The sequence below is a fragment of the Malaclemys terrapin genome, chromosome 2 (genome assembly GCF_027887155.1).
Source record: "Malaclemys terrapin pileata isolate rMalTer1 chromosome 2, rMalTer1.hap1, whole genome shotgun sequence".
Lineage (NCBI taxonomy): Eukaryota > Metazoa > Chordata > Testudines > Emydidae > Malaclemys > Malaclemys terrapin.
This window is the reverse complement of record NC_071506.1, coordinates 88,801,937-88,828,987: the sequence shown is the minus strand read 5'-3', so window position 1 is coordinate 88,828,987 and position 27,051 is coordinate 88,801,937. Positions and strand designations below refer to the sequence as shown.

General features: G+C 39.3%; 1 protein-coding gene across 3 annotated transcripts in view; it reads left to right on the top strand.

Annotated features, from left to right (window-relative positions):
* The window catches only part of PIEZO2 (piezo type mechanosensitive ion channel component 2), a 429,456-nt gene that overhangs the window by 359,592 nt on the left and 42,813 nt on the right, over window positions 1–27,051 (top strand). For 2 of the 3 annotated variants that reach the window (XM_054019895.1, XM_054019894.1), the window contains exons 26-35: window positions 1,139–1,382; window positions 3,091–3,187; window positions 4,222–4,381; window positions 7,012–7,101; window positions 10,164–10,285; window positions 11,402–11,473; window positions 17,129–17,232; window positions 20,597–20,708; window positions 22,244–22,309; window positions 26,327–26,493. In XM_054019895.1, coding sequence (XP_053875870.1) covers window positions 1,139–1,382; window positions 3,091–3,187; window positions 4,222–4,381; window positions 7,012–7,101; window positions 10,164–10,285; window positions 11,402–11,473; window positions 17,129–17,232; window positions 20,597–20,708; window positions 22,244–22,309; window positions 26,327–26,493 — 1,234 coding nt within the window. Of the gene's footprint in view, window positions 1–1,138; window positions 1,383–3,090; window positions 3,188–4,221; window positions 4,382–7,011; window positions 7,102–10,163; window positions 10,286–11,401; window positions 11,474–17,128; window positions 17,233–18,095; window positions 18,195–20,596; window positions 20,709–22,243; window positions 22,310–26,326; window positions 26,494–27,051 lie in introns of all 3 variants that reach the window. The other variant, XM_054019896.1, reaches the window with a different exon arrangement.

Sequence of the window (27,051 nt, the reverse complement as noted above, 5' to 3'; positions counted from 1 at the left end):
TTAGATAGTCCCTGTAGTCCTATTGCTTACAAGAAGTAAACAAAAAGGAACATTGTTGTCATCTATCATTAAGTATCTCCCTGAGTGCAACTTAAGTAGGGAGAATGTATAAATATAGGCCAGCAAGACAGCTCCAGAAAGTTCTGGTGAGGCCAGAGACTTTTCAAGCAGGGGTTTCTTGACGTGGCAGTCTACAGTACAGTTGGCTCATTTATTCCTTAGGTAGTGTGGTGTAGAAGGTGTGAATGTTCATGTCATGCTCTCCCTGCATGGTTCCCTGGAACAGCAGGTTTCACAGCTTGTGTGAGCTGATTCTGAACATGTGGTGCATCTGGAAGCAAAATATTCCAGTGAGGGAAACTAAAAATTCATTGGTTTGGAAATGGTTAGCTATACCTACTACTCCCTACAGCCTTTTGCACATTTTCTAATGTGTAGTCTCTGTTCTCCTTGTAAGTGACTATTAAGTCAAGATTTTTGAAGAATCTGAAAACACTGGATTGTTCCTCCTTTCTCCCAATCAAGACGGATTTCAGATAGTCCTGTCTTAGCAAAGGTTTCAGTAAATTATAACACACTGGCATTCTGCAAATAACCCCTCCCAAAACCTCTTACAGTTGATCTGCATTGAAGAAAGATATTTTTAGCAGCTGTCTTTGAAAATGGGGCCTCTCACTGGACTGAATTCCCTAGAAGTCATCAATAAGTATAGAATTGTTTGCAATGAGGTAATGCAGGTGGGTTTTAGAAATAGATTTGCTGAACAGTTACCCAAACTTCTTTAGCGATGAGCTCAAACAGTCTTTTACATGCATATAACATTGTCACATAAATCACGGCATCATGAAGTTTGTGAAGAATGTATTTTCCATCTTTTATGATAAAGGACTTGATCCAGTAAGGTGCTGAGCACTCTGCCACTGTTGCGTCAAGCACTTAAGCTTGAATCAAGCACATGATGGGAGTAGTTACATTGGCTTTAGAATTGAAATTAAGCAGGTTTGTAAGAGCTTTGCTAAGTCAAGATCAGAGAGCTCTGCACTTTGTAGGGTCAAGCCAGTAGTGGGCAAAAATGTATAGAATGATGATCAGAAAAAGTTTATTAATTTTTTTCTTCTTTTCTGTCTTCTTGTTACAGATCCTACTTAGATATGTATAAAGTGATAATATTTAGTTACCTCTTCTGGTTTGTGCTTACTATCATCTTCATCACGGGAACTACAAGAATCAGCATATTTTGTATGGGTTACTTGGTGGCCTGTTTCTATTTCCTGCTCTTTGGTGGTGATCTATTATTGAAACCTATTAGAAGCATTCTACGTTATTGGGACTGGCTGATTGCATACAATGTCTTTGTGATTACAATGAAAAACATACTGTCGGTAAGTGGCTGCATCTATAGTTTCAGTGCCGAACGCTTTTGTGGTTTAACTGCAAAAGTGCGCAGTCATTAAGCAGTCATAAAACGTTCCTTTCAGCATCACAAAATTGTACTAATGCCTGCAAGAGTCTTCTGTGTTTCATTCAGAAACTGCAAATGTGGTATCCAAAATTACTATGGGTTTATATGTTATAAGAAAATTTGTACCTATTTTGCTCAATCCAACTGTCTGAAAGTTCACAAGGTAAGAAGCAATTCTCAAAGAGCCAAATCCTGAATTCTTTACTTGGGAAAGCTCTCCTTTGCAGTCTGTAGAAGCTTTGTGTGAGTAAGAAGTCTGTAAGGACTACAAGGTTAGGTCTACAATGAATAGAGTGTTTGTGTCATTATAGTATTTAATTATAATTGGCATTTTGGAGCCATTTGGCAGTCATCATGCTAAGTGTTGTAGTTTCTGACACTGAGAATATGGGAGCCTGATGCAAGAGATGGCAAACCAGCTTCTAGTTTCCTTTAATTCTGGTCTAATTTTTGATTGAAAATGTCAATATTTAATTCTTTAAGGCTTTATTTAAATATTAAGGTTCTTTTTATGAATGTTAAACCATTAGTTAGAGAACACTCCTATGATGCCTTTGATAGGCTGAGAAAAGCCAATAATTTAAAATGTTATAAAAGATAATTTTAAATGTATTTCTGGCAATTGTAGCTTACCTTTGAACGTTTTTACTGCTGGACTGAGAAAAAATAAGCATTTTTCATTTTAAATATATATAAATCAGCATGTTGAAACAAGACTGATTTGTTGGTCACCTGATTTTACAAATACTCTAAAATGCTTACATATGTGCTTAATTTTATGCAGGTGCATTCAATGGGATTACAGATGTGTAATGTTAAGTATGTTCATAAATGCTTGCAGAATCAGGTGACCAATCTATAACAGTTGTTTAAACTGTCAACTTGTGTCCCACTGCAAATGTATCATGCCCTGACCAAAAAAAGCAAAGGGAGTTTTAAAAAAAACAAACCAACCCCAAACCCCACACTACAAAAGGCAGAAATAGTTGTTTTATTTTTTTAAATGGTATATCTCAGTGACAAAGAAATATATTCTTTATTTAGTCTCTTTCATTTTATTTATAATGCAGATGTGTAACTGTTAGCAGTCACATTTTTATATAACTGTGACAGATATTGCAACCCCATGAAATACCTTTGGGGACTATTGTATTAAATCTATGAATGGTTAATATATGATTGTGTTCTGTTCCATGAAGGAGGGTTACCACAGCTCCTCCAAGCACTAAAAACAATGGTAGGTGATAAAGGTGAATCACTGAGTCTAAATAATTTTACAGAAGTACCACCGTCTGGAGTGGTTTGCATATACAGGTTCAAGCTGGGTTTCCAGAGACCAACAGACAAAGAAAGCGCTTTTGAAGTACCTTCTTTCTGATCCAGCAAACGGACGAGGCCTTCTGTCCTAGGGGAGCCCCAACCCTTGTGGAAAGGCTGAAAAGACTTTGGTCCACTAAGGCCCCCTAAAACTGATTGGTGACTCCTGGTATGTTTAGCATGTGGAATGGAACACAGAGAGGGACATACAGATGCAGCCACCCTGGAACTGTGACAGTAACATAAACAGATGTGCTAACATTCTTATCACTAGTTTCTGATCTTTATATATCTCTTCATTTGCTTTTCAGATAGGAGCATGTGGCTACATTGAGTCATTAATTCGAAACAGTTGCTGGTTGATTCAAGCATTTAGCCTGGCTTGTACGGTTAAAGGATACCATCAACGTAAGTGCAGTTAGATTTTTTTCAATGCTTTTCTATAAATAAAGGTTAACTACTTTTAGGCTCCTTTCAAAATTTCAGACAAATGTATTTTTCCCTTTACTGTTTTGATATCTTGATTAAAAAATATATATATATAATGTGAACTAAATTAGGTACGGTCTAGGAGATAAATAGACTAACATGATCAAATACTGAAAATACTGCATAAAACTGAGTGCTATCTACTGTATATACAGTGATAACTTTTTTTAAAATCAGTATTTGACAAAAGATAACAAATGCTGATAACATATCACAGATTTACCTGTAATGTCTGTGCCTAGTGGTTTGCAAATGTTAAATTTTTTTTTTAATGGTTTCTATTGTAAAACAGTAGAACATAGAATTCTATGAAATTTTAATGGCTAAACCTGTGTCCTGCCTAGGAATTCTGCTGCAAAGTTGTTGTTTTCTGTTTCAAATTTTTTTTTGTTTGTTTTTTCTGATCTAAATAGGAAAAGGATATGCAAAGGCAGTTCACCAAATAAAATTACGTAAAATGCAGCCCTGCTTATGCAAAAGTTTGGAGTGGCAACAGAAACCTCTCTGGAGCTTGCAAAAATCAAGATGGTTCATGCAACAAGCTTTGAAACTCCAACTTGGAGCATGGACTTCAAAACCTAGTAGGCTGGCTTCTCTGATTTTAGAGCAAGCCAGCTCTGATGCACAGGCTGCACTCCCCATCCTCTAACGCCAGAGTACTGTCCAGCTTCCCCATGGCCAGCTAACTTTGCAGGTGGAATTTATACTCTGGGTCCACAAAGCCTAGGTTTAGTTCTGATATATCCAAAAAGTAACTCCTTATATAAAAAAAATAAAAAACAGCATCCATCAGATAGAATTGTACATTTCAGTTCTCTTAAGAAAAACAATTTTCAGGCCCAAAAAGGCTTTTCAGAACACTGGCTTATTTCCATTGGGCAGGATGGAGATGTGCTCACATATTTAAGAAGATGATCATCCTTATGTTGGTGATTTCTGTTTGTTTTTATAAGCTAAAGAAACTGGAGACTGTAAACTGCCGAGCGGTGAGGCGGGAATTATTTGGGACAGTATATGCTTTGCTTTCCTGCTGCTGCAAAGAAGAGTCTTCATGAGCTACTACTTCCTACATGTGGTTGCTGATATAAAAGCTTCACAGATCCTGGCATCAAGGTAACATTCAGTGTAATAACAGAAACTGATTAAACCCAAATCCTTCATTATTAGGTATGTTTTTATTATTATTTATATTGAGTATTGCCAATAAAGTGGCTGACAAACCCAAGCTCCAGACACTTTGACATAAGTTTGACTATTCCACAATCGATACCAAATAAAAATTGCAAACACATTTCTTCCTCTAAAGGGGAATTCTGTCTGGCTGCTCATATTGGCTACCCATGAAGGAAAAGCCAGCAAAAGGCCTCTGAATCAGATGCTATAGGTCTCTCTGCTTTCTGCACTTGGATGGATTTTACTGAATGTGCCCAAGGCTGCTTGTGCTTCATTTTGTAGCTGTCTCTGTGACCTTTTCTCTTTCTCATACAGCTCACCCAAGCCAAGATATAGTCATGCAGTGTATGTTTAGAGTAAAGCTAGCTCAAACCAAAAGCTTGGACAATAACATCCTCCCCAAGTTGTAAATGTTTAAATGGAGAGTGACAGGATGGTCTAGTGCAGGGGTGGGCAAACTATGGCCCACGGGCTGGATCCGACCCCTCAGGGCTTTGGATCCAGCCCGCGGGATTGCTCCCCGTGGTGCCGCGAACCCCATGCTGCTCTCAGCAGAGGCCGGCTCAATGTCCCTGCGGCCCCCGGGCCCTTGCCTCCAGGCACCACCCCCACAGCTCCCATTGGCTGAGAATGGGGAACTGTGGCCAATGGGAGCATCGGGGGAGGTACCTGGAGGTGTGGCAAGGACAGCGCATGCGGAGGCCTCCACCCTCCCGCCCCCAGGGGCTGCAGCGCTTCCTGGAGCGGCGCGGGGCTGGGGCTGGGGCTGGGGACAGGGACAGAGCAGGCATGCAGGGAGCCTGCCCTGGCCCTGGTGTGTGCCACTGCCACCCCGCACCCCTCCTGCACCCCAACTCCCTGTCCTGAGCCCCCTCGTACACCCAACCCCCTGCGGCCCCCTGCCCTGAGCCCCCTCCTGCACTCCACACCCCTTCTGCACCCCAACCTCCTGCCCTCAGCCCCCTCATACACCTCGCACTCCCTCCCACACCCCAACCCCCTGCCCCGGCCCTGCATACAATTTCCTCACCCAGGTGTGGCCCTCGGCCCAAAAAGTTTGCCCGCCCCTGGTCTAGTGCATAGGGAGATATTGTCAGTTCACGCTTCTGCCTGTGTAGCCTTGGGCAAGTCACTTAATCTACCTAATGCTTTAATTCCTCAGCTGTAAAAATGAGGATAATACTTCCCTATGTCACAGGGATGTCATTGGGATAAAATCTATAAATAATTGTGAGGCATTGCGATATTACGGTGATGAGGGCCATATACATTGTTAGATAGAGCTGAACTTCAGAGCTGCGCACTTGCATCACTAAAATCTGAGATCTAAACATTCTTGAACTTTGGGGAAGTTTAGATTTGGATCCAAACTTTATGACCTGAGGCCATCTTTAGGTCACAGTTAACATTATGAAACATACAATCCTGACCCAGAGAAGATTAAATTGTCAGTAGGACAATTGCAATATGTCTCTGAAGCCAGATGGTATTCATCCAAGAGTCTAGGCATTTAAAAATGAAGTGGTTGAGTTGCTACGAACAATATGCACTTCCTATTAAAATAATCTACTGTACTACAGAACTGACACAGTATGCGAGTATTGTACCTATTTTTTAAAAAGTGCATGTGGTTATCCTGGGAATTGCATATAAATGAGGCTCATTTCAGTACCAGATAAACTGGTTAAAAAATTAATTAAAATGGACTTACGAAACCTTGACATGTCTTCACACTGCAGTGTTGACAAACAAGCATGGCTTTTATAAAGGCCTCTAGTGCACTAAAACTCTCTGAGAGAGTCAACAACAACAAAAGGAGGTACAATAAACACAATTTATTTTGACTTTCAAAATACCCTTCATAAAGTCCCTCATGAGAGCAAAGCTAAGCAACTGAGCAACACAATGGCAGATAAAATTCACCATAGGCAAGTGCAAAATATTGGTGATATGCATCAAGAAATTGTTTAAACTAATACACACTTGTGGATTGTAAATTAACTCTAGCCATTTTGTTACCCCCTAACTAACTAACTGAGGTTCAAGTATGCCTCCAGATTGGAGGTGGAACACATACTTATTTGACGAATCATAGGCATTTGCATTTTGTGTTGTGAGTATGAAGCACGTGCTGAGCTCACTGAAGCCTAGGCAGGCAGAACTCCACCCACTCAAAGGCGGAGCTCCCCATGCTAGACAAGAGGATTTAATGTATGCCATAGTTTACAAGTAAAGGGTCAAATTCTGCAGTTGTGCAAGGAATTCTCACTCAGGCTTTGACTTTGAGTCCTTGAGGACAGTGAACCCAAGCACCTGGATAATGACTGCTGTAACTAAATGGTTGAGTAGTGACTGTAGGATTTGGCCCAAAATCTGGTAATGGTTGCTGGAAAACAACTGAATTATTATGCTGTGATTGCTCATCATTTCTGTACTGGCCTTCTGATGATAGTGTTTTGTCTCAGACTATTTAAGTTGTTTATAAAGTAAGCTTCTCTCTGTGTTTTACTTGGCCTAAAGGGAATGTAGAAGCATAATAGTGTTACATTTTCCCCCTATTTCTTCTGTAGAGGCGCTGAACTTTTCCAGGCCACAATTGTCAAGGCAGTAAAAGCAAGAATTGAAGAAGAGAAAAAATCAATGGATCAATTGAAGAGACAGTATGGATTATTATTTATTATATTTATTTCACTGGTTACTTCTACTCTACAGCATATTAACCCTTTTCTGGGAGCCTGAAGTGGTATTTCTTTTGCATTCTTCTAGTCTTCTAAAGCAGCCTTTCCTACTTCTCTGCATATTATTGCACACAACCAAACAAGTGCAATAATATGGTTTGGTTTGGTTTTTTTGAAATATAATTTCTTGATTATAGAAATTCTATTCTGTAAATTGAGAGCCTTCACGTATTCCACTATTCTGTGGCTGCAGAATCCACCCTTTGCTACACAATTAGCCCAAAGGAGCTACGTTTTCATTTTAAAATAAAATTGTCTTTCTATAACTAATGGTTGTGCAAATAACCTTTAAAATGTGAACAAAATGTAAACCAATGCAATATTGACTTCCTTAGTCTGTAGAAAGCCTAAAAATATACTATAAATAGCCCTTTACTGTAAATAAAAACAGAAAGTGTGAACCTCCCCACTAGTTTCAAGGTGGGTTTTTTTACCTTTGAAATATAAGGATGATAAGTTAAATGCCAAAATTGTTAACTATTTCATTGCTTATCATTTTAGCAATGTGGCAAATGTAAAGGTAGCCATCTTACAGCAAAAAAAACTTCAGGACCAGACTCCAAAGAGAAACTGCTGAGCTCCAGTTCATTTGCAAATTTGACACCATCAGATCAGGATTAAACAAAGACTGTGAATGGCTATCCAACTACAGAAGCAGTCTCCCCTCCCTTGGTGTTCACACCTCAACTGCTAGCAGCACCTCACCCTCCCTGATTGAACTAATCTCGTTATCTCCATACTGATTTATACCTGCCTCTGGAAATTTCCATTACTTGCATCTGAAGAAGTGAGGTTCTTACCCATGAAAGCTTATGCTCCCAATACTTCTGTTAGTCTTAAAGGTGCCACAGGACCCTCTGTTGCTTTTTACAGATTCAGACTAACACGGCTACCCCTCTGATACTTGGAGAGCCAGATTAACCAAATCCTGCTGGAGGCACAGGTTACCAAGTGGCACCTTGAGATACAGGAAACAGAATAAAAAACAAAAACTTCAGTAGCAGTGGGGTTAGTCAGCAAAGCTGTGGATCTGAGCTGGGTAGTGAATGGCAAAACCCCCACTGACTTCAATATGATCAGGATTTCACCTCTTGTGTCTTTATTCATAATGACCTTTGTTGTGTGTAGGTTCTTTCGTTTAGTTTGTGCTTCTTTTGCCCAGGATGAGAATCTGTTTTATCTTGATTGAAAATATTTTCTTTCACTCAGACTGGTCTGGAGAACCAGAAAGCCAACCCAGCCACTCAGCTTCTATCACATCTTGCTAATGTTCTTGTCTCATTTCCCCATCTGCCTTCAGTGCCTCCCTAAGTGCTAAAAGTCTTATCTGCTACTCACATGCCTAAACATCCATCCAGTTACCCTTCACCTGACCCACTACCAACAGTTAAGTCCACACCTGCCCAACTGAAGTCATTACAAAGCTTTCCTCTGGGGCCATTCTCTTCATGTAAATCTTTTCCTTGGTGTATAAGTGCTGTAGATGGTGCTGCTATGCATTTGGGTGAATTTCATCCTAAGTGTAAAAAATTGATATGCCTGTGCGGGACGTCATCATTGTTTTAATTCTTCATAGACATGTTTGAGGTCAAGGTGATCATGTTACTTAAAAACACAAACAAACAAAAATCCAATGTACTGTATTCAAAAATCATTGTTTTGGGTTTGCAGTAAATCTGACTTCAACAAAAACAAAGCCAAAGAGTGCTTTGTTTGATTTTATTCAATAATACACATCAATAGACTATCGAGAGCTGCCTACACAGCGGGGAAATAAAAAACAACTGTACCAGTTGGATTGACAGAGAAATTCCAGCCGTAGTTGAACACAAGGAAAAAAGAGAAATCTGATCATCCATTGGATTATAGTACAAATATATAACTGAATATGTACTATAGTGTAGTTAGAGACCTAGAATATAATTTGTTTCTAACGAATGGTCAGATCCATCAACAGAAAATTATGTTGACACTTTTTAGTTACTAGAATTTTTGACCCTGATGAGTCTAAACAAGTTGTTCAAAAAATTGTTTGTTTATTGCAAAAATTGGGTACTTAAGGGTCTGATGCAAACCCTATTGAAGTGAATCAAAAAACTCCCCTTGACTTCAGTGGCTTTTGGATCAGTCTCTTACTGAGCACCAGATCGTGGAGATGGCTCCCCAGGCTCAGAGGAAGGAGGGCATAAGAAATCTCCAACCCCCAGTCCCTGCATCTCATGCTACATTTGAACAAAACTGAAGACCCAACGGAGTTAGGGCCATAGCCACAAGTGCATAGGAGGAAGGACGCTGCACCCCTTGAAGGGGTGTAATACCATGCACACTCCTGCTGAGTTGTGGGAGTCTTCCAAAGAAATTCTGCATGAGGCAGCTTTCCCCCCAGAGCTCCTTCTACAGCAGTATAGCCCCCAATGCAGGACTAGGCCTGACTGGCAGGACTGAGCCTGAATTTTTATACTATAAACATGGAGTAAAATGGCCATTTGCTTGAACTGAGGAAAATGTGAGTATGTATGTTCCAACTTACTGTTCCACATTTTCCCTCCTGAAATAAGTTGAGCACTTAGAGCAAATCAGCTAGGGCAGCCATGTGACACAAGGCACTCCCAGTCTCCAGGCTGAGTGCTCTGTCTGCACAGCACTCTCACACCCTGCCAGCCTCTGGAGTGAGACACTGGGGCTTGGATTCAATTCTGGTCTATCTCACAGGGCCACGTAGAGCTCATCTCCAGGGCTCCTTAACTGCTTTTTAAATGGGAGATTAATGTACATCTGTGTAGGATGGAGATCTTATTTGCAAATGGCAGAGTCATTTGAGAATCTATTAAAATCCCATCCAGAATTTCCTGTGTGTGTGTGTGTGTGTGTGTGCATGCACACGCGTGTGTGTATGTATACATATAAGTAACATATATTTAAAAGTCATGTTTCTCTGTGGGTCCAAAGGGGTGAAGGACTCAATATGATATCCCATTTTCTAGGATGGACCGCATCAAAGCCAGGCAACAAAAATACAAAAAGGGTAAAGAAAGAATGCTGAGCATGACCCAAGAATCAACAGAAGGGCAAGAAATTCAAAAGGCCTCTGAAGAAGATGATGAAGGTACCTCTAGCATGTTTCCATGCCATAAATGTATCAGAAGTTGGAGCTCAGTGCTAGAAACTCAATAGGCGCACTCGCTGTGTGTGTGTGTGTGTGTGTGTGTGTGTGTGAGTGAGAGAGAGAGAGAGATACTGATGTGGTGGGCATTATTAGTGTAATACCATTTTAAAGCTTGATTCATCCAGATAAATATCTGGCTTTTGTACTTCCATTTTGAGAAAATGATTTGCTTTCAGGTAAACAGACATACCTTTTGGTTAAATTTGTGTCTTTTAGCAAGGAACTGAATGACAGACATTTATTTGAGCAACAGCTGTATTTATAAAAAAAAATAGTGTTTCAAAAAGAGAAAGATTTACGATTTTTCAAGCAACCTTTTCTTGGCTGCTGTGAGTTTTTTTAAACCATTGAAATACACAAACATCTTTTATTGTTTGAACCAGTATAGATTAAAATATCATGAAATGCCGTTGTTTCCAATCATACCTAACTGGGGTTGAATTTTGGATCAAAAAGTTATTGGCGTTTGAAATGTGCTTTTACAGCTTTGTTTTTATGAATGCATTTTATTTTTCAGAGTATTAACAAATAATGGATTATTTTTTCAGAAATTGACTTCATCGATGATTAATAGAAACTGTTTCCAAATCATGTTTATAGCATTTACAAGCAAGTTTTATGCCTATTAGACAATAAAATTTTTACAAATGAAATATCACTGGACATCTATGTAGACCTTTTTTTGTTTATTTTCCATTAGTTTTATGGAAAATCAGTGAAATCCATCAATGAGTTTTATATATATATATATGTGTGTGTGTGTGTGTGTATGTGTGTGTGTATATATATATATATATATATATATATAAACTATAAACTTTTTTATTGTACTTGGAGTGGAATACTATTTTTTTTATTTACTGTGTAAGATAAATCATTAGCATTCTGGGCTACCTCTTAAATCATGAATATTATTCATACTGAGTATATTTAATAGAGTTGAAATCTTATGTGCTTATGCAGTTTAGATCTATTGCAAAAAATAAGTGATTAAACAAAGTGTAAAAATGTGTTTCTCATTTTGTAAAATTAATATTTGGCCATATTTTATTTTAGGAGAAGCAGACAAAGAGAAAACCAAGGGCAAAAAAAAGCTGTGGTGGCGGCCTTGGGTTGATCATGCTTCCAGTAGGTTTTCTCAATCATCTTACAAATACATGGATTTACCCCTTATATCCTTGACCAGAATGAAGGCATTCCCACAACTTGTTTGTTTTATGCATGGTTTTATGATTGTGACTTGATAGAGTTCTTGATTGTATAAACCAGTGATTTCAACTTTAAACCTCAAGGGGCCAAATAAGCAATGTTCTGTATTTGCACATAACGCAGATGTAGGTATTTCTGACCATTTGCAATGATATCAAGTCAAAGAAAAACATGAACGAAAAGAATCTACCTCACACACACAGAAGGGGGAGCCTCCGAAAAGATGATAAAATGGTTTTAAATTTGAGAGTGGAAGTTTTGCCAATACTGATTAATCGTATGCATTCGGGGCTGGAGCTTAGTCCTTACTAGTTTTATTTTTCAAAGATAGATGGTTCACCAATTGTCATCTCATGCACAGACCACCATGGCCTTCACTGAGAATGGGATTAAGCCAGGTGCATAGGAAATATTCTTATTTAAAAATCACACTAATCAGTTATGTCAATGAGAAGTTAGCCTAAGTAAGAACTGTAGGATGAGTCCCTCAGTAACCATGCGAACCTTGATTTGGTGTGATGTTTTCAAAAGTGTTGAGACTTTGCCTAACTCTGTTTCCACTTAAGTTAATTGGAGATTTACTGTTGTCTTCAGTGAGGGTAGAGTTAGGCTAAAGGCTCTAGAAAATCCCACCTTGTATAAATAGAAAGCATTTAAATGTGAGACCTACAAATGTATTCATGATTCTGAGATAGGAACTGATGGTGCCCATGAAGCTCTTCTTCCAAAATCTCTGACCTTGTTGGTGAGACTTCAGAGAGACTTTTGTTTTCTGGGAAAACTTTAGGAAACATTCCTTCACAATGTAGAGATTCTCTATTTAAATATTATTTTTTTAAAATAGCAGAACTGCTTAATAAATATTGTTGTATTTAAATACTCCCTGACCCAAAGCCCATTGAAACCAATGGAAAGATTCTCATTAACTTCAATCGGGCTGTGATCCAGCCCATTGTGAAGCCAGTTTTCAGCGGTGTGCACCTAATCGGCCATCTACATCCCAGATTTAGACAACTAGATAAGCATCTAATCATCTGAACATGCCAAAAAAAAAAAAGTCATTTAGTGCCTAAGTGAGAATTAACATCCCATTAAGGTTCCCACATTTGCAGATTGAGCTCAAATTGTTATCAAACTTGTTTGGCCAAATTCTGCTTTCATTTTCACTAGGATAAACATGGAGTTCTCTATTGACTCTAGTTTACACCATTATTTTAGGATTTACACAGGTTTCATTGAGAGCAGAATTCGGTTCAATATTATATATAATACAACACATACGTAATATATTTTTAATTCCTTTACAGCCCTAAAACTCAGTACAGCTAGCCTGATAATACATGGACAGTTCTACCCTAATTTACACCCTTTATAAATCAGAAGAGAACAGGGTATGGCACTTAATTACCTAAACTCATATGTCCAATTACTAGATCTTAGCTCACAGAAGTCATCTATTGCATGATAGTCAGGATCAGCTATTTAACAAATATATGCAGTGGTGAGCTGGAGCCGGTTCGCAAGAACAGGTTGTTAAATTTAGAAGCCGGTGTAGAACCAACCGGTTATTAAATTTAGAAGCCGGTGTAGAACCGGTTATTAAAGGGGCCGGCGGGTGGGGAAACTCTGGCCCGTGGGACTGTCCTGTCCAGCCCGCCTGAACTCCCAGCTGGGGAGGCTCCCCCCGGCCCCTCCCCCGCTCCCACCGGTGCCAGCGCTCTCGGCAGCTCTGCAGCTCCTGCCACTTTGAGTAGCATGGTAAGGGGGCGGGGCCAGGGCTGGGAGGAGGGGTTGGATAAGGGGCAGGGAGCACTTGGAGGGGGTGGAGGTTCTGGGGGGCCGTAAAGGGGATGGGGAACGAGGGGGTTGGATAGGCGTGGGAGTTCCGGGGGTCTTTCGGGGTGGTGGTGGATGGGGTTGGGGCAGTCAGGGGACAGGGAGCAGGGCAAGTTGGGTGGGGTTCTGGGGGGCAGTTAGGGTGGGGGGGGTCTCAGGAGTGGGGGTCAGGGGACAAGGAGCAGGGGGGTTGATGGGTTGAGGGTTCTCAGGGGAGCAGTTGGGGGCAGGACGTGGGTTGGGGTCGGATGGAGGGGGAGACAGGCACATGGTGCTTGTATTCACAGCGCGGTTCCCTACCGGGTCTTCAGCGGCGCTTTGGCGGCGGGGGGTGGGAGGGTGTCTTCACTCGCTCTGGGTGAAGGACCCGCCGCTGAAATGCCGCCGAAAACCCGGAGCGAGTGAAGACTTCCCCCCCGCCACTGAAGTGCCACCGAGAACCCAGTAGGGTTATTAGGATTTTGGGAGCTCATCACTGAGTATATGGTACTGGTCAGAGTGCAAAGTTAAACTGAAACATTTATGAATTATCACTTTCAATCTTGCACCTCAAGAGTTGCTTGTTTTTTCCCTTCAGACATATTTTTATGCTCTTTGTGTCCACTTCCGTATTTTTGTGTATGTGTGTTCTTGCCGACAGTATTTTATAGTATATTACATGCCTTTTTCTGTCAAGTCACAAGTAAACTGTGCCTATGTCTTTCTGTTTCTAAAGAGCATAATATTGCTTTAGAGAGACCTATCCTTTTTCAAAAGCTTGCTTCTTGTCATTTCAGTTTCATTTAAAACAACAACAACAAAATAAACACAAGCTACAATTAGCAACTGTTTTCTTACAATTTTAAACTACAATATTTTTGGAAGGAATTGGATATGGTCTGTCTTAACCCTCATACTGGTTTTGTAGTAAACAGAAGAACTGCCCAATAAGGCCTTGATTTCAGCAATTTCTGATTCATTTCACCCTCATTATATCATGTTCTTAGGGAACAACATGAATTTTGGTGTTTAAGCAGTGAGCATTATTTAAATTATTTATTGCAATAATGCAGAAATTTATGGAAAGCATCATGTAGCCTGAGCCTACAGACACTGCATGCCCTGCCATGCACACTCACTACCGTGTCCATTCAAATAAAGGGGACTATACAGAGTAGAAAGCACAATAGTACTTACTGTAGTAAGTGTTTGCAGGATCAGGCCCACAATTTGGATATTAATATAGACTGAAAGAAAGGTCTTCTCCACGGAAGGGCCACCATTTGTAAATACTTGTTAGTATTTCTATACCCACTTTCCGTAAAAAGCTAAAGAGATGTCCTTTTTAGTGTTTTGGCTTATGCCTGTAGGTGTGTTTACTTCTGTTGAGGAGCCTGCGCTACTGGAGTTCAGTGTTTGATACCAGTTCTGATGTTTGCTAATTGGACCATTCATTCGTTTATACAGTTATGCACTCAGATACCTTCTAATCACACTCTGACAATGGGATGGGAAACATCTGTGAGATTTTCCTCAGTGAGATGTCTCCCAAACTGTTCCAGTGAGGGAAGCAGGGCTCCTCCAGTCCCTGTGGAACAGACCCCTGAGCCCTAAATGGATCAGCAGGTGCCAGAGCCATCTCCATAGAGGTCCCTTGCTTCTCTGTTGGCTGTGTATCCCCATCTTTAACAGTTCTGCTCTAATGGAGTGATGCAGACAGCTCCCAGCTGTCCCGATAGCTCCCAAATGGGGATTCCCAATATGGGTGGGGAGGAGAAAATAGTACAGTTCCCACTCCTCCAGCCCTACTCCTCCCTTGACCTGCCCCTTCCTCCCTTACAAATTCCCACATCAGTGCAGAGTTCTCTATGACGCATGGGGAAAAAAGAGGAATGTTGCCACAAAATCCCCTCCTTCAATGGGAATGGGGGAGGGGATCTGTGAGTGGATTCATGGGGCACAAATCTGGCCATTAATTATTTTACTTATTAAATGTTTTAATAATGCCCTAGGCAGTTAATGTGCTCTCTGTTCCATCCTAAGATGTATCTGCCAGAGTGTGGTGGTGGTGTTCAGTCATACTTTCTGTTTCAATTAAAACATTCCTTATTAGCTGTTAGAGGAATGTTTTGTTACATTACTGTCTCTTCAGAAATATTGGAGTGCACAACTGTGAGAGAGAATTTACGTGAGTGTTTGTACAATACCGCAGCACAGTGGGGCTCCAGACTTAAGGGGGCCTGTAGTTGCTACTGTATGACAGATCATACCAAGCAATACTCTGCAATATATTAACCCCTAAGTATCACACAGACTATGGATCTCATCCTACTGGCCTGTCTGTGGGGACAACTTTGGTTATCAGCCCCACTGGAATTTTTCCTGAAAAACCGCTCCAGGTTAGGGGCCTTACATTATGAACATCTCTGTAAGCTTTCATTTTTAACGTCTCTTCTGGGGACATTCTTAGAGGCCTGTGTGAAATATTTTTACTGGTTTCAACATGTTTGTATTAGTCAAGATTTGTGATCCCAATTCTGCAATCAGATCCATTCAGGTGGATTCTTAATCCCACAGAGTCCCATTGATTAAATGGAGATCTGCACAGCCCCAGAGGTCCACCTGAGTAGACATGACTGCCTCTGTTTTTAATGGCAACTTATACCATGTCTATGTTTGGATAGAGAATTGGCAACTTTCATCTCAGGTTTAAGATTTAATATAATTTATTAGTGTCCATCTGAGCAGAAAAGAGACATACAGACTGCTAGGTATGATTGACTAGGGTTGAAGCTAATTTTATTTTTCTAGAGGTTTATAATGAGGGTTAAATGTACACTTTTTATATAAATATATATTGTTCCATATGTCTTAGGTGACTATGTGATATTTAGTCTAAGTAACTATTCCTTTAAAATCTTTCCGTTTACATGCAGGTATTACTTTACCATTCTTCACTGCCAAACGTAATACCATGACTTTGTTTTTTCTCTTGCTCATCATCTTATTTTTCATTTCTTTTGTTTCCCTTGTTCATTCATGTTAGGCCTGTTACCTTATTACATACCAAAATAATGCTTCTGTTCAAGGATATAAGGCCCAGTTCATTCACGCTGCATCTTTAATGTATGGAGGTTTCAGAACCTTTTTGAATCCATGGGCAAAAACCTCATTTGTGATCATGTTTAATAATAATAAAGTGATTCATTTTAAACAAGCCAAGGTTTTCCATTACCTCATCAAAGCTTAAAAGTTCGAAGAAAATAACTCAGACATCCCATTATGTAGTTTTTAAAGGATGCCTCAGCATTTAAAAAAGCAGTTCTGTACTCTTTGTCCAGTTGTACAATTTATGTAAAATCATTAATTTACCTGCTGAGATTATTTTACTCTCTAACAAATGAAAGCAACCATCAATCCTTGATACATTTAGGTTTAATCATGTATCAAGTTCCTGTCAAATAATTTAATGTAATAACTTGGTCTACTTCAAGCTTTTTCTTTACATTTTGCCAGCCCTGTTCCTCTTTGTGGTGATGTTTTCTTAGTTTATTCTTATCTCTGTCATGCCCAAAGTACCACATACTCTAACACCAAATAATCTGTCCGACACCAAGTCCTGTTCATCTCTTGTTTCATCTCCATTTCTCCTGCTTTGGAGTCCGTTAATGACTGGCTGGTTATTTATACATCTTTGGCTCAGCTCAGACTAGAGCTCCTTTTTTTACAAGAAATAAGCAAATATTTTGTTTCATTTAGTGGTCAGAAGTGGAGATTATTATTTATTTGAGACGGATAGTGAAGAAGAAGAGGAGGATGAAAAAAAAGATGATGAAGAACCTCGGAGGAGATCTGCATTCCAGGTATTTTACAGTAATGTGCTTGTCAGTTAAAGTTCTTACTGAGAGATCTTGAGTTAAGATAAAAGCATCTCATAACATACTCTCATACATTAAAGCTGACCGTAATTGTTAATATTAGGTGGTGCCAGATGTTTAGCTTTTAAACAAAACCTAAATTTGATGTCTCAAATACTTGATATTGTCCTTTGTTTTTCATATTGTTAAAACATTACCGTTCAAGACTGAAATCATTGCTTTCTAAGACTAGAGGATCCTACCCTTACCCAGGAGCTGTGACCATATAAGGCTCTTGATCCATGCACGCATCTCCAGTTGTGCACATGAGAACTGAGGGTGGAATATGGCTCTTAATACTGTACATTTTTGCCAGAGAGTTGGGTTGAGGCAGAAAAGTATGTTAGCTTGTGAGTAGCTTGTCAACTGCTTGGTCAGCTTTCCACGTTCCATACAACTTCCGTTACTGTGTATGTGTGTAGCTTTAGTACAATACTAACATTTACTTGCTGTTTGTTATAGACCCTACTAAATATTTACTTTTAACTACTCTATTTGCCTTTACCATAAATTGCCTCTAACAATCATCTGTCATGGGATTATAATGATATCTTTATCAGCTTGACCATTCACTAGGGTTTACATTTATGGACTTAGAGATAATGCTTTATATAAGCATTTTATTTATTAGGGTAATACAAAAGCTCAATAATTATCTAACTGAAAGTTTATGGCAAATAACACATTTGTTTTCAATTAATGTAAACCCTTTAATAACAATTATATAATTACAATAATACAGAAGATAACTTTTTATTAATACTTTTCCTTTTTTCTACTAATTGCTCTTCCTTTGTCGTCCTTTGTAGAGAGCTATTGGGAAATTTGCTTCAGCCATTTTAGCCTTGCCAAAGTCTATCATTAAACTGCCCAAAACTATTCTTCAGTATTTAATCAGAGCAGCAAAGGTATTTGCCGTTTCGCTAGTGTGCAGTATGTGCCCTCATTACATAATATTCTGGCATAATGTACCCAACTGCCTTTGTCTGCATTTTTCCTCTTGTATGAACTGTCTGAGGAGCTGTGAGAGTCCAAAGCTGTGAGAGTCCAAATGTCATCAGTTGAACTATCTGAAGTGTGCAAACTACAATAAGTTGTCTGTCTTATTTTAACTATGACCTCAGAGAGAAAATGCAGATGCAAATTTTGGTTTTCTTTTGATATTGCTATCTAAGGTATTATAAGAGAGTCACATCAAGTTGCATGCATCTTTAGACAGTGTGGTAATCTCTCTCAGAAAGCTGGTAAGACATTTGAAGTAAACTAACAAAATACACATTCTGTCCCAAACTCCTTGTCCTAGCACTTTAGTTTAGTTCTAGATCATCACAAATCTGATCTGTGCATCCTTAGCATTTTCTTTTGTCTTCCTCAAATAAATTTAGCACATTCCAGCCTTTTGTAGTGCTCGTGGTAATGCACTCCATATACACAACATGATACTACTTTAGAGTAAGCACTAAATGCGTTATTGATTAACCACACCAGACCATAAGCCTATACGTTCTTGCTTGTCAAGTGTTGTCCAATACTGAAATTCTAAAGCAAGATATATATTTTCCCTGGCAGAAGTTGAAATACCCTGTCATTTAACGTAACTAGAGTTATAGTCCGTTTATTAATTTCATTTCTTTTCTTCATTCTTCCTTTCCCCCATTATCTCAGTCTGTTCCATCATCTCTATGTTCTCCTCTATTTACAGTATGATTACAAGCTGTTCAATAGTAGACTTTGACAGCGCCTCACCTATAGTATCCAATGTGGTATGTTAGGTCAAGTCATTATTAAAATTGGATAAACATTCCTCTAGATCACCCTCCCTTAGCAAACACCCCTTAAAAAGCAAAGAGGATTCCATGCCTCCTATGCCAAGACATTTTTCACATGGCATTTGCATTGGACACAGCAGCCTAGTAAAAATAAAATAGCTGACCTTAAGAGACTAGGAAAGAGACCAGCTTCCCTACTGTCCCAGATCATTTCCCCCTCACAATTATTGAGCACACGTTCACAAATCAGAACCAGTCTGAAGATTTCCTTTTCTGTAAATTCAGTGAAAAGACAATTTTGTGAAAGTTCTTAAGATTGTGTTTAGAATGCCTCGGAGTGATTTCTGTTCGTAAAATAGCAAAAACAAATAAACAAAAGGAACACTCACAATGTTATCTCCTGTAATGGACAATTCCAGCTTCCCTGAGACACAGGTTTGCTCATGTTGTTGTGTGCATGCTTGTATTAGTTTGCTTTATTTTCCTCTCATGCATGAAATCATGTGCTCCTTGCTTAACAACTTCTGTTGACTAGAAATGAAGAATGCCAGTTGCAAATGATTTTCATTTTTGAATGAAAATCATAAAAAAAACAAAAACACATCTTTTGTCTCAAATTGCTATGAAATTGTATTTAATGCCTTTAGCTCCTGTTTCATGTTATGCTGTGCTGGAAAAAAAATAAAATATTATTGCTTTTTTCAGTAACCTTTCCCCACACCCTCAGCAGAGCTATCCAAACTACTACTACATGGTAATAATACTTAGCACTGCTACAGCACTTAATAAACATTGGACAAACTCCTGCTTACTCACTCAGGGAAATCAGATTAATGTGAGTATGGTGAGCAGGATTTGGCTTGCTAACTAATTCATCCCCATGAAATCCCACGGATGCATGTAAATATTATTATCTCCATTTTCCAGATAGAGAAACTGAGACAGAAAGGTTAAGTGACTTACCCAAAGCAACAGAGGAAGTTTATTGTCAAAATGAGGATGAAAACTCAGGAGTTCCTGGTTATTAGTTGTAGACTACTAGACCTCTGTCTGTAATCCTCAGATGGAAAGAAAATCACATAAAGTATCTGAAATTTGCCAACACAAATACTAGCATTGAAATATTAATAGCAATTTTTGATGTTTTAGATTATTGGTTATAACACTTGCTGTTAAAGTTTCCATTTCCTTGCACCTTACTTGTAATGCTGATACAGGAGAAATATAAATTCGAAAGATTTGGGGGAAGTGAGCCAAATGTACAACACTATGTTAATTCCCAAATTTAATTCCCGAACATAAATTTTTGTGGGTTCTTATGAAACTTAGTTCATCCACGAGCATTTTCACATTTGGTTTCATGTTGACGAAAACAGTTCAAGAAAACTCAGCAGATCTGCAGAGAAGGTGTTTGGATTGGGATTCAAAATGTTTGCTCACCCCTCTGTTTACCCTAAATATGTATTCCTGCGTGTGTTTTACTTTACTGTTTACTTTTAAAACATGAAGAATCTGGAAATAAATGAGTTTGTTTCCTCCAGTTTGTGTATCAGGCCTGGATTACTGATCCTAAAACTGCACTTCGACAGAGGCGCAAAGAGAAGAAAAAGTTTGGGAAGGAAGACAAGCGAAGGCGAAAAGGATCTGGGGATGGTGTGTATGCTTTTGGATTGTCTTCAGAAGTCCCCTTTAAACAAACAAACGAAGCAAAAATTCATTCTTCTTTCAATCCCTGGTGTAGCAGGCAACCATACTAAAAAAATTAATCGTGACCAAACATTTAACATGTACCAGCAAGGAGGAAGGAACACAAGCCTATATAGGGAAAGAACAGGTTAAAAAATATGTGTATATCTTAGATGTATTCCAATCAGCAGGACATGATGAAATTCATCCTAGTGTACTTAAAGAACTAGCTGAAACAATTATATTTGAGCATTCATGGAGGATGGGTGAGGTCCCAGAGGACTGGAGAAGGACAGACACAGTGCCTATCTTTAAAAGGGGGAACAAAGAGGACCCAGGGAATTATAGATCAGTCAGCCTAACTTTGATACCTGGAAAGATACTGGAACAAATTATTAAGCAATTTGTAAGCACCTAGAGGATAATAAGATTTTAAGGAATAGCCAGCATGGATCTGTCAAAAACAAATCATGTAAGGCCAACCTAATTTCCTTCTTTGACAGGGTTACTGGCCTAGTGGATAGTTTGGAAGCAGTAAATGTGATATATCTTGATTTTAATAAGGCTTTTGTAAGGCAGCATTTGACAGGCAGCAAAGAAAAAACATTCAAATTTAACATTCTTTTCTTAGCATCACAAAATTGTTTATGTACTCTGAAATGTTTAGTTTGTAAATGATTTACAACTCTTGAGTTTTTGCTGCATTTAAAAAAACAGAAATACTCATCAGAAGTATTTTTGCCAATGTGTATTTGAAAAAAACATTCATCCGGAAGCAGTTACATTAGAAGTCCCTCTATCTGGTACCTTCCTCTGGTACTTATTTAATTCTCTTCTGTCACTAAAGATACAACAGCTATGTTAATATATCAGATACTATTGGGTCACTTCTTTGACCCACTTAGTCATGTCTGTGATTTTTTTTAATGGCAAATATCTGCACTATAACGACTGTTACGCTTAAATAAAATAGCACATGATAGATTCAAAACAACCCTTCTGCTTTGTTTCAGCTAATCGGGTCCATCTTCATGCTGTTGTCAATTCATTTATTCTCAATCAGCATGAAAGTATTAGAGTTCAATGAGTTAAAGGCAAATGTAGGTTTAAAAAGGTATGCTAGGATATTAAAGTTTCTAGAGGATTAACCAGCAAACTTTTAAGGCTAGATCTTCAGCAGCTGTAAATAGGCATAATTCGGTTGAAATCTATGCAACTGCATTGATTTACACCAGCTAAGGATCTGGCTTTTAAAGTAATTGATAAACAAAATGTCCTTACAAAAAATAAAACCGTATCATTCATGGACCAACTCCAAATATGTTGTTAGAATGTTTTCTCCCACTGGGATCCTGTGAGAGCTGGAGAAACCTGTTCTGCTAAGACTGGATGTATCCAAGTACTTTTTAATAACCATGAAATCTCTCTTCAATTCTAGTGGGATTTACATGTTAACCTCTGTGGGAAAGGCTTTACTCATTGCTTATATTTTAATTTGGCAGGTGCTACTGATGTAGAACATGAAGAGAGAGAAGATGAACCTGTCAAAAAGAAATCAGATGGGCCAGGTATGCAGGCAGAAGGAAGGCTGCACTAGTATTGCATTGTAATTGTGATTGCGGGGATAAATGGCGTTACCATGTGGTCAATATGTAAGTAACCCAACGGCAACATACAAGCAACGTGATTCTCTCCAGCTTTCATCTGTTCAGTCAGAATCACAACTGACTCTAGTCTAACCAAAGACAGACATATTCATTCATGAAATCACAGAGGAAGAGGTCATGACCTACTAAATCATCCAGTCCACTTCCCTGACAGTACAGAAGTGTTCTCACTTTCAGGTGTTTTATCCAGTAGTTTTAAAAATCCCAAGGAAAAGGTCTTTCACAATAGAAGCAAATACTCTCAAGCTCTTCCTCAATGTATCAAACAGACATCAACATTTGCATAGTCTTCTGGCCAGTGGATGTATATGTATTATATATTTGTGTACTGTATTATGCCTATCTAGGATCCAGTCCTGCTTCCGTTCAAGTCAGTGCCAAAACTTCTGTTGACTTTTCTTGTGCAGGATCTGGCCTTCAAATTTTAAGACCAGTAGAGCCAGGACCCTATATTTATTATATATTGTGCACTGCTGAGCACCCTGTTCTGGCTCAGTTAGGGACCAATACTGCAAGAAGTTGAATGTCTCCTGCAAGGTAATGAATGACTTTAAATCCCATTGATTCTAACTTCCAATGGAACTTGAGAGTGCTCAGCAACTCACAAGAGGCAGCCAAAAACTTGGCCAATAACAATAAGCTGGTAAGGGGTTTCTCCAACTTAAGAAATGAGTACAGCTATGCCACATCCTAAAACTAACAATGTGAGTCAGATCCTCAGGACTGGCTCTTTGGCTTCAGGTGGTGTGAATAGAAGGATGGTGGCTTCCTCTTCAGTCTAGCCTTGACCCGTTCTCACCTGCTGCAGTGTGACCTTCTCTTCTAGAGCTATTTATCTCCTGTATTTATAATGAAAAGGGCATTCTACTCTCCAGCAAAACTTGTGCCGCAGAGTGAACCATAAGGTAGCAAAGGTCAGAAGCATGAGATACCTTGTCCCTTTCCCACAAGATCAGCACTTCTCAAAAGAAGAAAAGGTTCTTACTTTCTTCCGGCTTTTACTATCTCATGGCGTAGCTTGGTCAACTAACATACAGAGATGATTTTCAGTGACTGTGGATGGTCTGATGAGGGTTGAGGAAAGGGAAATATGATGCTAATTGGATTATTATTGGGTTTGATTGGAGCAAGCATGAAGCATCTTTCAGATTTGATTTTAACTGTTTCACCCATCCCCTAGATAAAACTCATTGAAGGAAGTGTTTCCAAAACTGGAGGGAAACATTCTTAGAAAGGGTTATTCTAGTTAACAGCTTTGGACCAAATTGCTAGGCACCTGCTACTCCCATTAAAGTCAATGGGGGCAGCAGGTTTTCATTCTCTCTCAGTATTTGACCCTTTAAGTATAACAGTCTCTCCAGAAAATAAATCGTTCCCTTTCTGAAGATGTTTACATGTGATCGATCCCCAAAAGATTGTTTTTAAAAGGTGACAGAGAACAGAACAGCCACAGACTCATTAAAAATGTATACTACATCACCTCCAATCCTCAGAGAAAAATGACCTTCTAGATTAGATTGGAAGTCACTGGCAAAGCATCTCAGTGAGACCATAGGATACCTATAATAGCTGAATAGTAAAATAGACTTCTTGTTTGTAAGTAAGCAGAGACTGCCCCACAATTAATCTCAATAGTGTAAATGGTACCCCATCAATTGTGAGGGCATGTTTCAATACAATATATACTGTCTGCATACATACTCTGTGTGTGAATGCGAGAGAGAGAGAGAGAATCACATTTTCTTTTAAATTGTGCATGAGTACATCTGAAGTCATAGGCATCATTTTTGAGTTGCCAGGGGGTACTCGACCCCTGCTCCACCCCAGGCCCTGCCCCCATTCCACCTCTTCCCCCAAACCTCCACCCTTGCCCCTCCCCCGAGCATGCCTCGCCCTTGCTCCTCCCCCCAGCACCTCCTGCATGCTGCTGAACAGCTGATCTCTGGTGAGCAGAAGGTGCTGGGGGGGGGAAGGAGAGGAGCTGATTTGGGGGGGCTGCCAGTGGGTGCTGAGCACCCACTATTTTTTTTTCCCAACCCTGGAGCACCCATGGAGTTGACATCTATGTCTGAAGTTTAAAGAAATTGCAGTGCTCATCAGAAACAAAAACTAAACTTTACCTTTAACTTATAGTGATAAGATTTTGGTTAGCCCAAATATGAGTACCTAAAAGTATGTAGGAATAATGCTTTGGTTAGTAAATTATAAAATCCCTCCAAACCCAAATAATACAGAAAAGCACTGGAAGTGAAAACAGCAATTGGATAACGATAATGCAAAAAAAGTGGGGGAGACGGGGGGAGGGTCAATGGAATCATTCAACAGTGGGGTGGCTCCCTGAATTAGAAATGCATCTGTTTTTAACATTTCTAGGTATCTACTGCATATTACTTTGTTAGTGTATAACTTTTGCATGCCTTTTAAAACACAAACTACTCACATCCCAAAGTGCTGAACAACATAGTCTGGTGACATTGGTTACTGACACTGTTAAAAAGCTTCTCAACAGCAGAGCTATAATGCTGACATAGGTCCATTCCGTAATAAATACTGTAAACATTTTAGCTGCATATTGCAGATTCTTCCACTAGGTCAGCATTAGATACATATATCTGGTTCTTTCAGATTTGGAAACCACAACATAGGGCTAGATTTTGGTTTGGAAAGAGGATTTCAGCACTTTTGTGCAGCACATAAAGCATTGTCAAACTATGAGAGGGTGGGATGGAGATGGGTTGCAAATAGTGGCATGATTCTATAAACCCCGAAATACCCAGAGGAGCACCTACTCATATGAGGAGTACCACTGATCGTGCCAACAGCACTATTCAAGTAAGAAAGTACTCCTCAATCCACATTTGCTGAATTGAAACCATAAAAAGAAATCCAACTAAAACTACTGTTGTGTGTTTAGATGCAGTGGTTGTTAAACACTGCTCCTTGCAATATTTGCCTCTTATTGTGGAAGAGGAATATATATGTAAGATTTCAGCTAGTGAAGTGACTTGAGAGTAGAAGTCAACTGACTACACAGTGCAGAATATGTGAGAAAGAGGGTTCATGAGATGAGGCCGTGTATCCCAGATACAAGAGTAATAACTGTAGGCAGATCAAAGATACCAGCTCAGGCTAGCAAAGTCCAGGCATGAAAGGAGAACTGGCTAGGAGAAATTCCACTGGACAGAAGAAAATGAATGTACCGAATGGATGAATAAAGTGCCCAGTTCTACAAGGTGCTGAGTGCCCACAACTTCCATTGAGCTGCTGGAACTGAGGCTGTCTGCACCTCTTAGGAGATGCTTAACCCTTAGGGCTTTACCCTGCAAAACCCTTCCACACTTGAGGAGTTCCTCTGAAGCTGGTGACGATTACTTATGTGACTAGCAGGATCAACCTTTTAGAGGAGAAAAAGGCATTCCAAGATTACAAACACTAGTCAGACAGGCCATGTCTACACAGGAGCACTCAGGAAACTTCAGACAAATTGACTAAAGGTGTGAATTCAATGCACATAAACTTAAATTTGTTAACCCCCCAGGATTAAGTTACAACAAACTAAGGCCATTTTATTCCTGAATAAGAGCAGCCACATTGGGAGGGTTGTGGGGTAGGTGGGGGTATTGATACGTATAAATTTACGCACATTGACTTCACACTTTAGTTGATTCACTTTAAGTTTCCTGAGTGTTCATGGGTAGTCCTGGCCATAGAAAGGTAGGAAGATAGCCCCAACAAACCACATGGCTTTTAGCCATTTCCAAACATTCCTGTTGCTGATAGAGAGAGGTCTTGCAGCCTGGATTATTATATTCAATAAAGTAAAAATTGAACTAGCTCTTGTGAAATGTCAGAACAGGATCATCATGTGAATAAAATAAGTTTATAGTCATTAACTCTATCACTTATTTCCCCTCTCAGATAATATCATCAAAAGAATATTTAATATTTTGAAGTTCACCTGGGTCCTTTTCCTGGCAACTCTAGATAGTTTTACAGCTTGGCTCAATTCCATTTCAAGAGAGCACATTGATATCTCTACTGTGCTGAGAATTGAGAGATGCATGCTGACCAGGGAAATTAAAAAGGTAACATACGTTGTGCTTTACTTTTGCTCGTACCATTTGCATTGCAATGATAAATGAGAGGTTTATCTTTTCAACTTAATATGAGGCAGTGTACTAGAGATGGAAATTTGTAAAAGTCTCACTTACACAGATTTTAGAAATAGTCTGACTTCTGTAATCCTCTGTTGCATTCTATTTAAAAAAAAACAGATACATCTCGAGAACTGTGGCTCTGAGCATATGTGCTGGAACTAGGGGTATTGTAACCCCTTGGCTTGAAGTGGTTTCCATCATATACGGGGTTTACAGTTTGGTTCAATGACTCTCAGCACCTCCACTATACAAATAGTTTCAGCACTCTGTCTCTGAGCCCAAAGCGGCTGACTGGAAAAACAAATGTGCTTAGGGATTTAATTCTGAAACACCCATTGAGGAGAGGGATTTATAGTAGACATTCAGAAATCACATCAGGAGAGAGGAAGGCATAGCATTGTTCATAATATTTGGCTCAATCTGGATCTGTTGAGACTCCTAGAAATGCAGCTCACACTGGGCATGTGTGGCTTATCATATAAATTA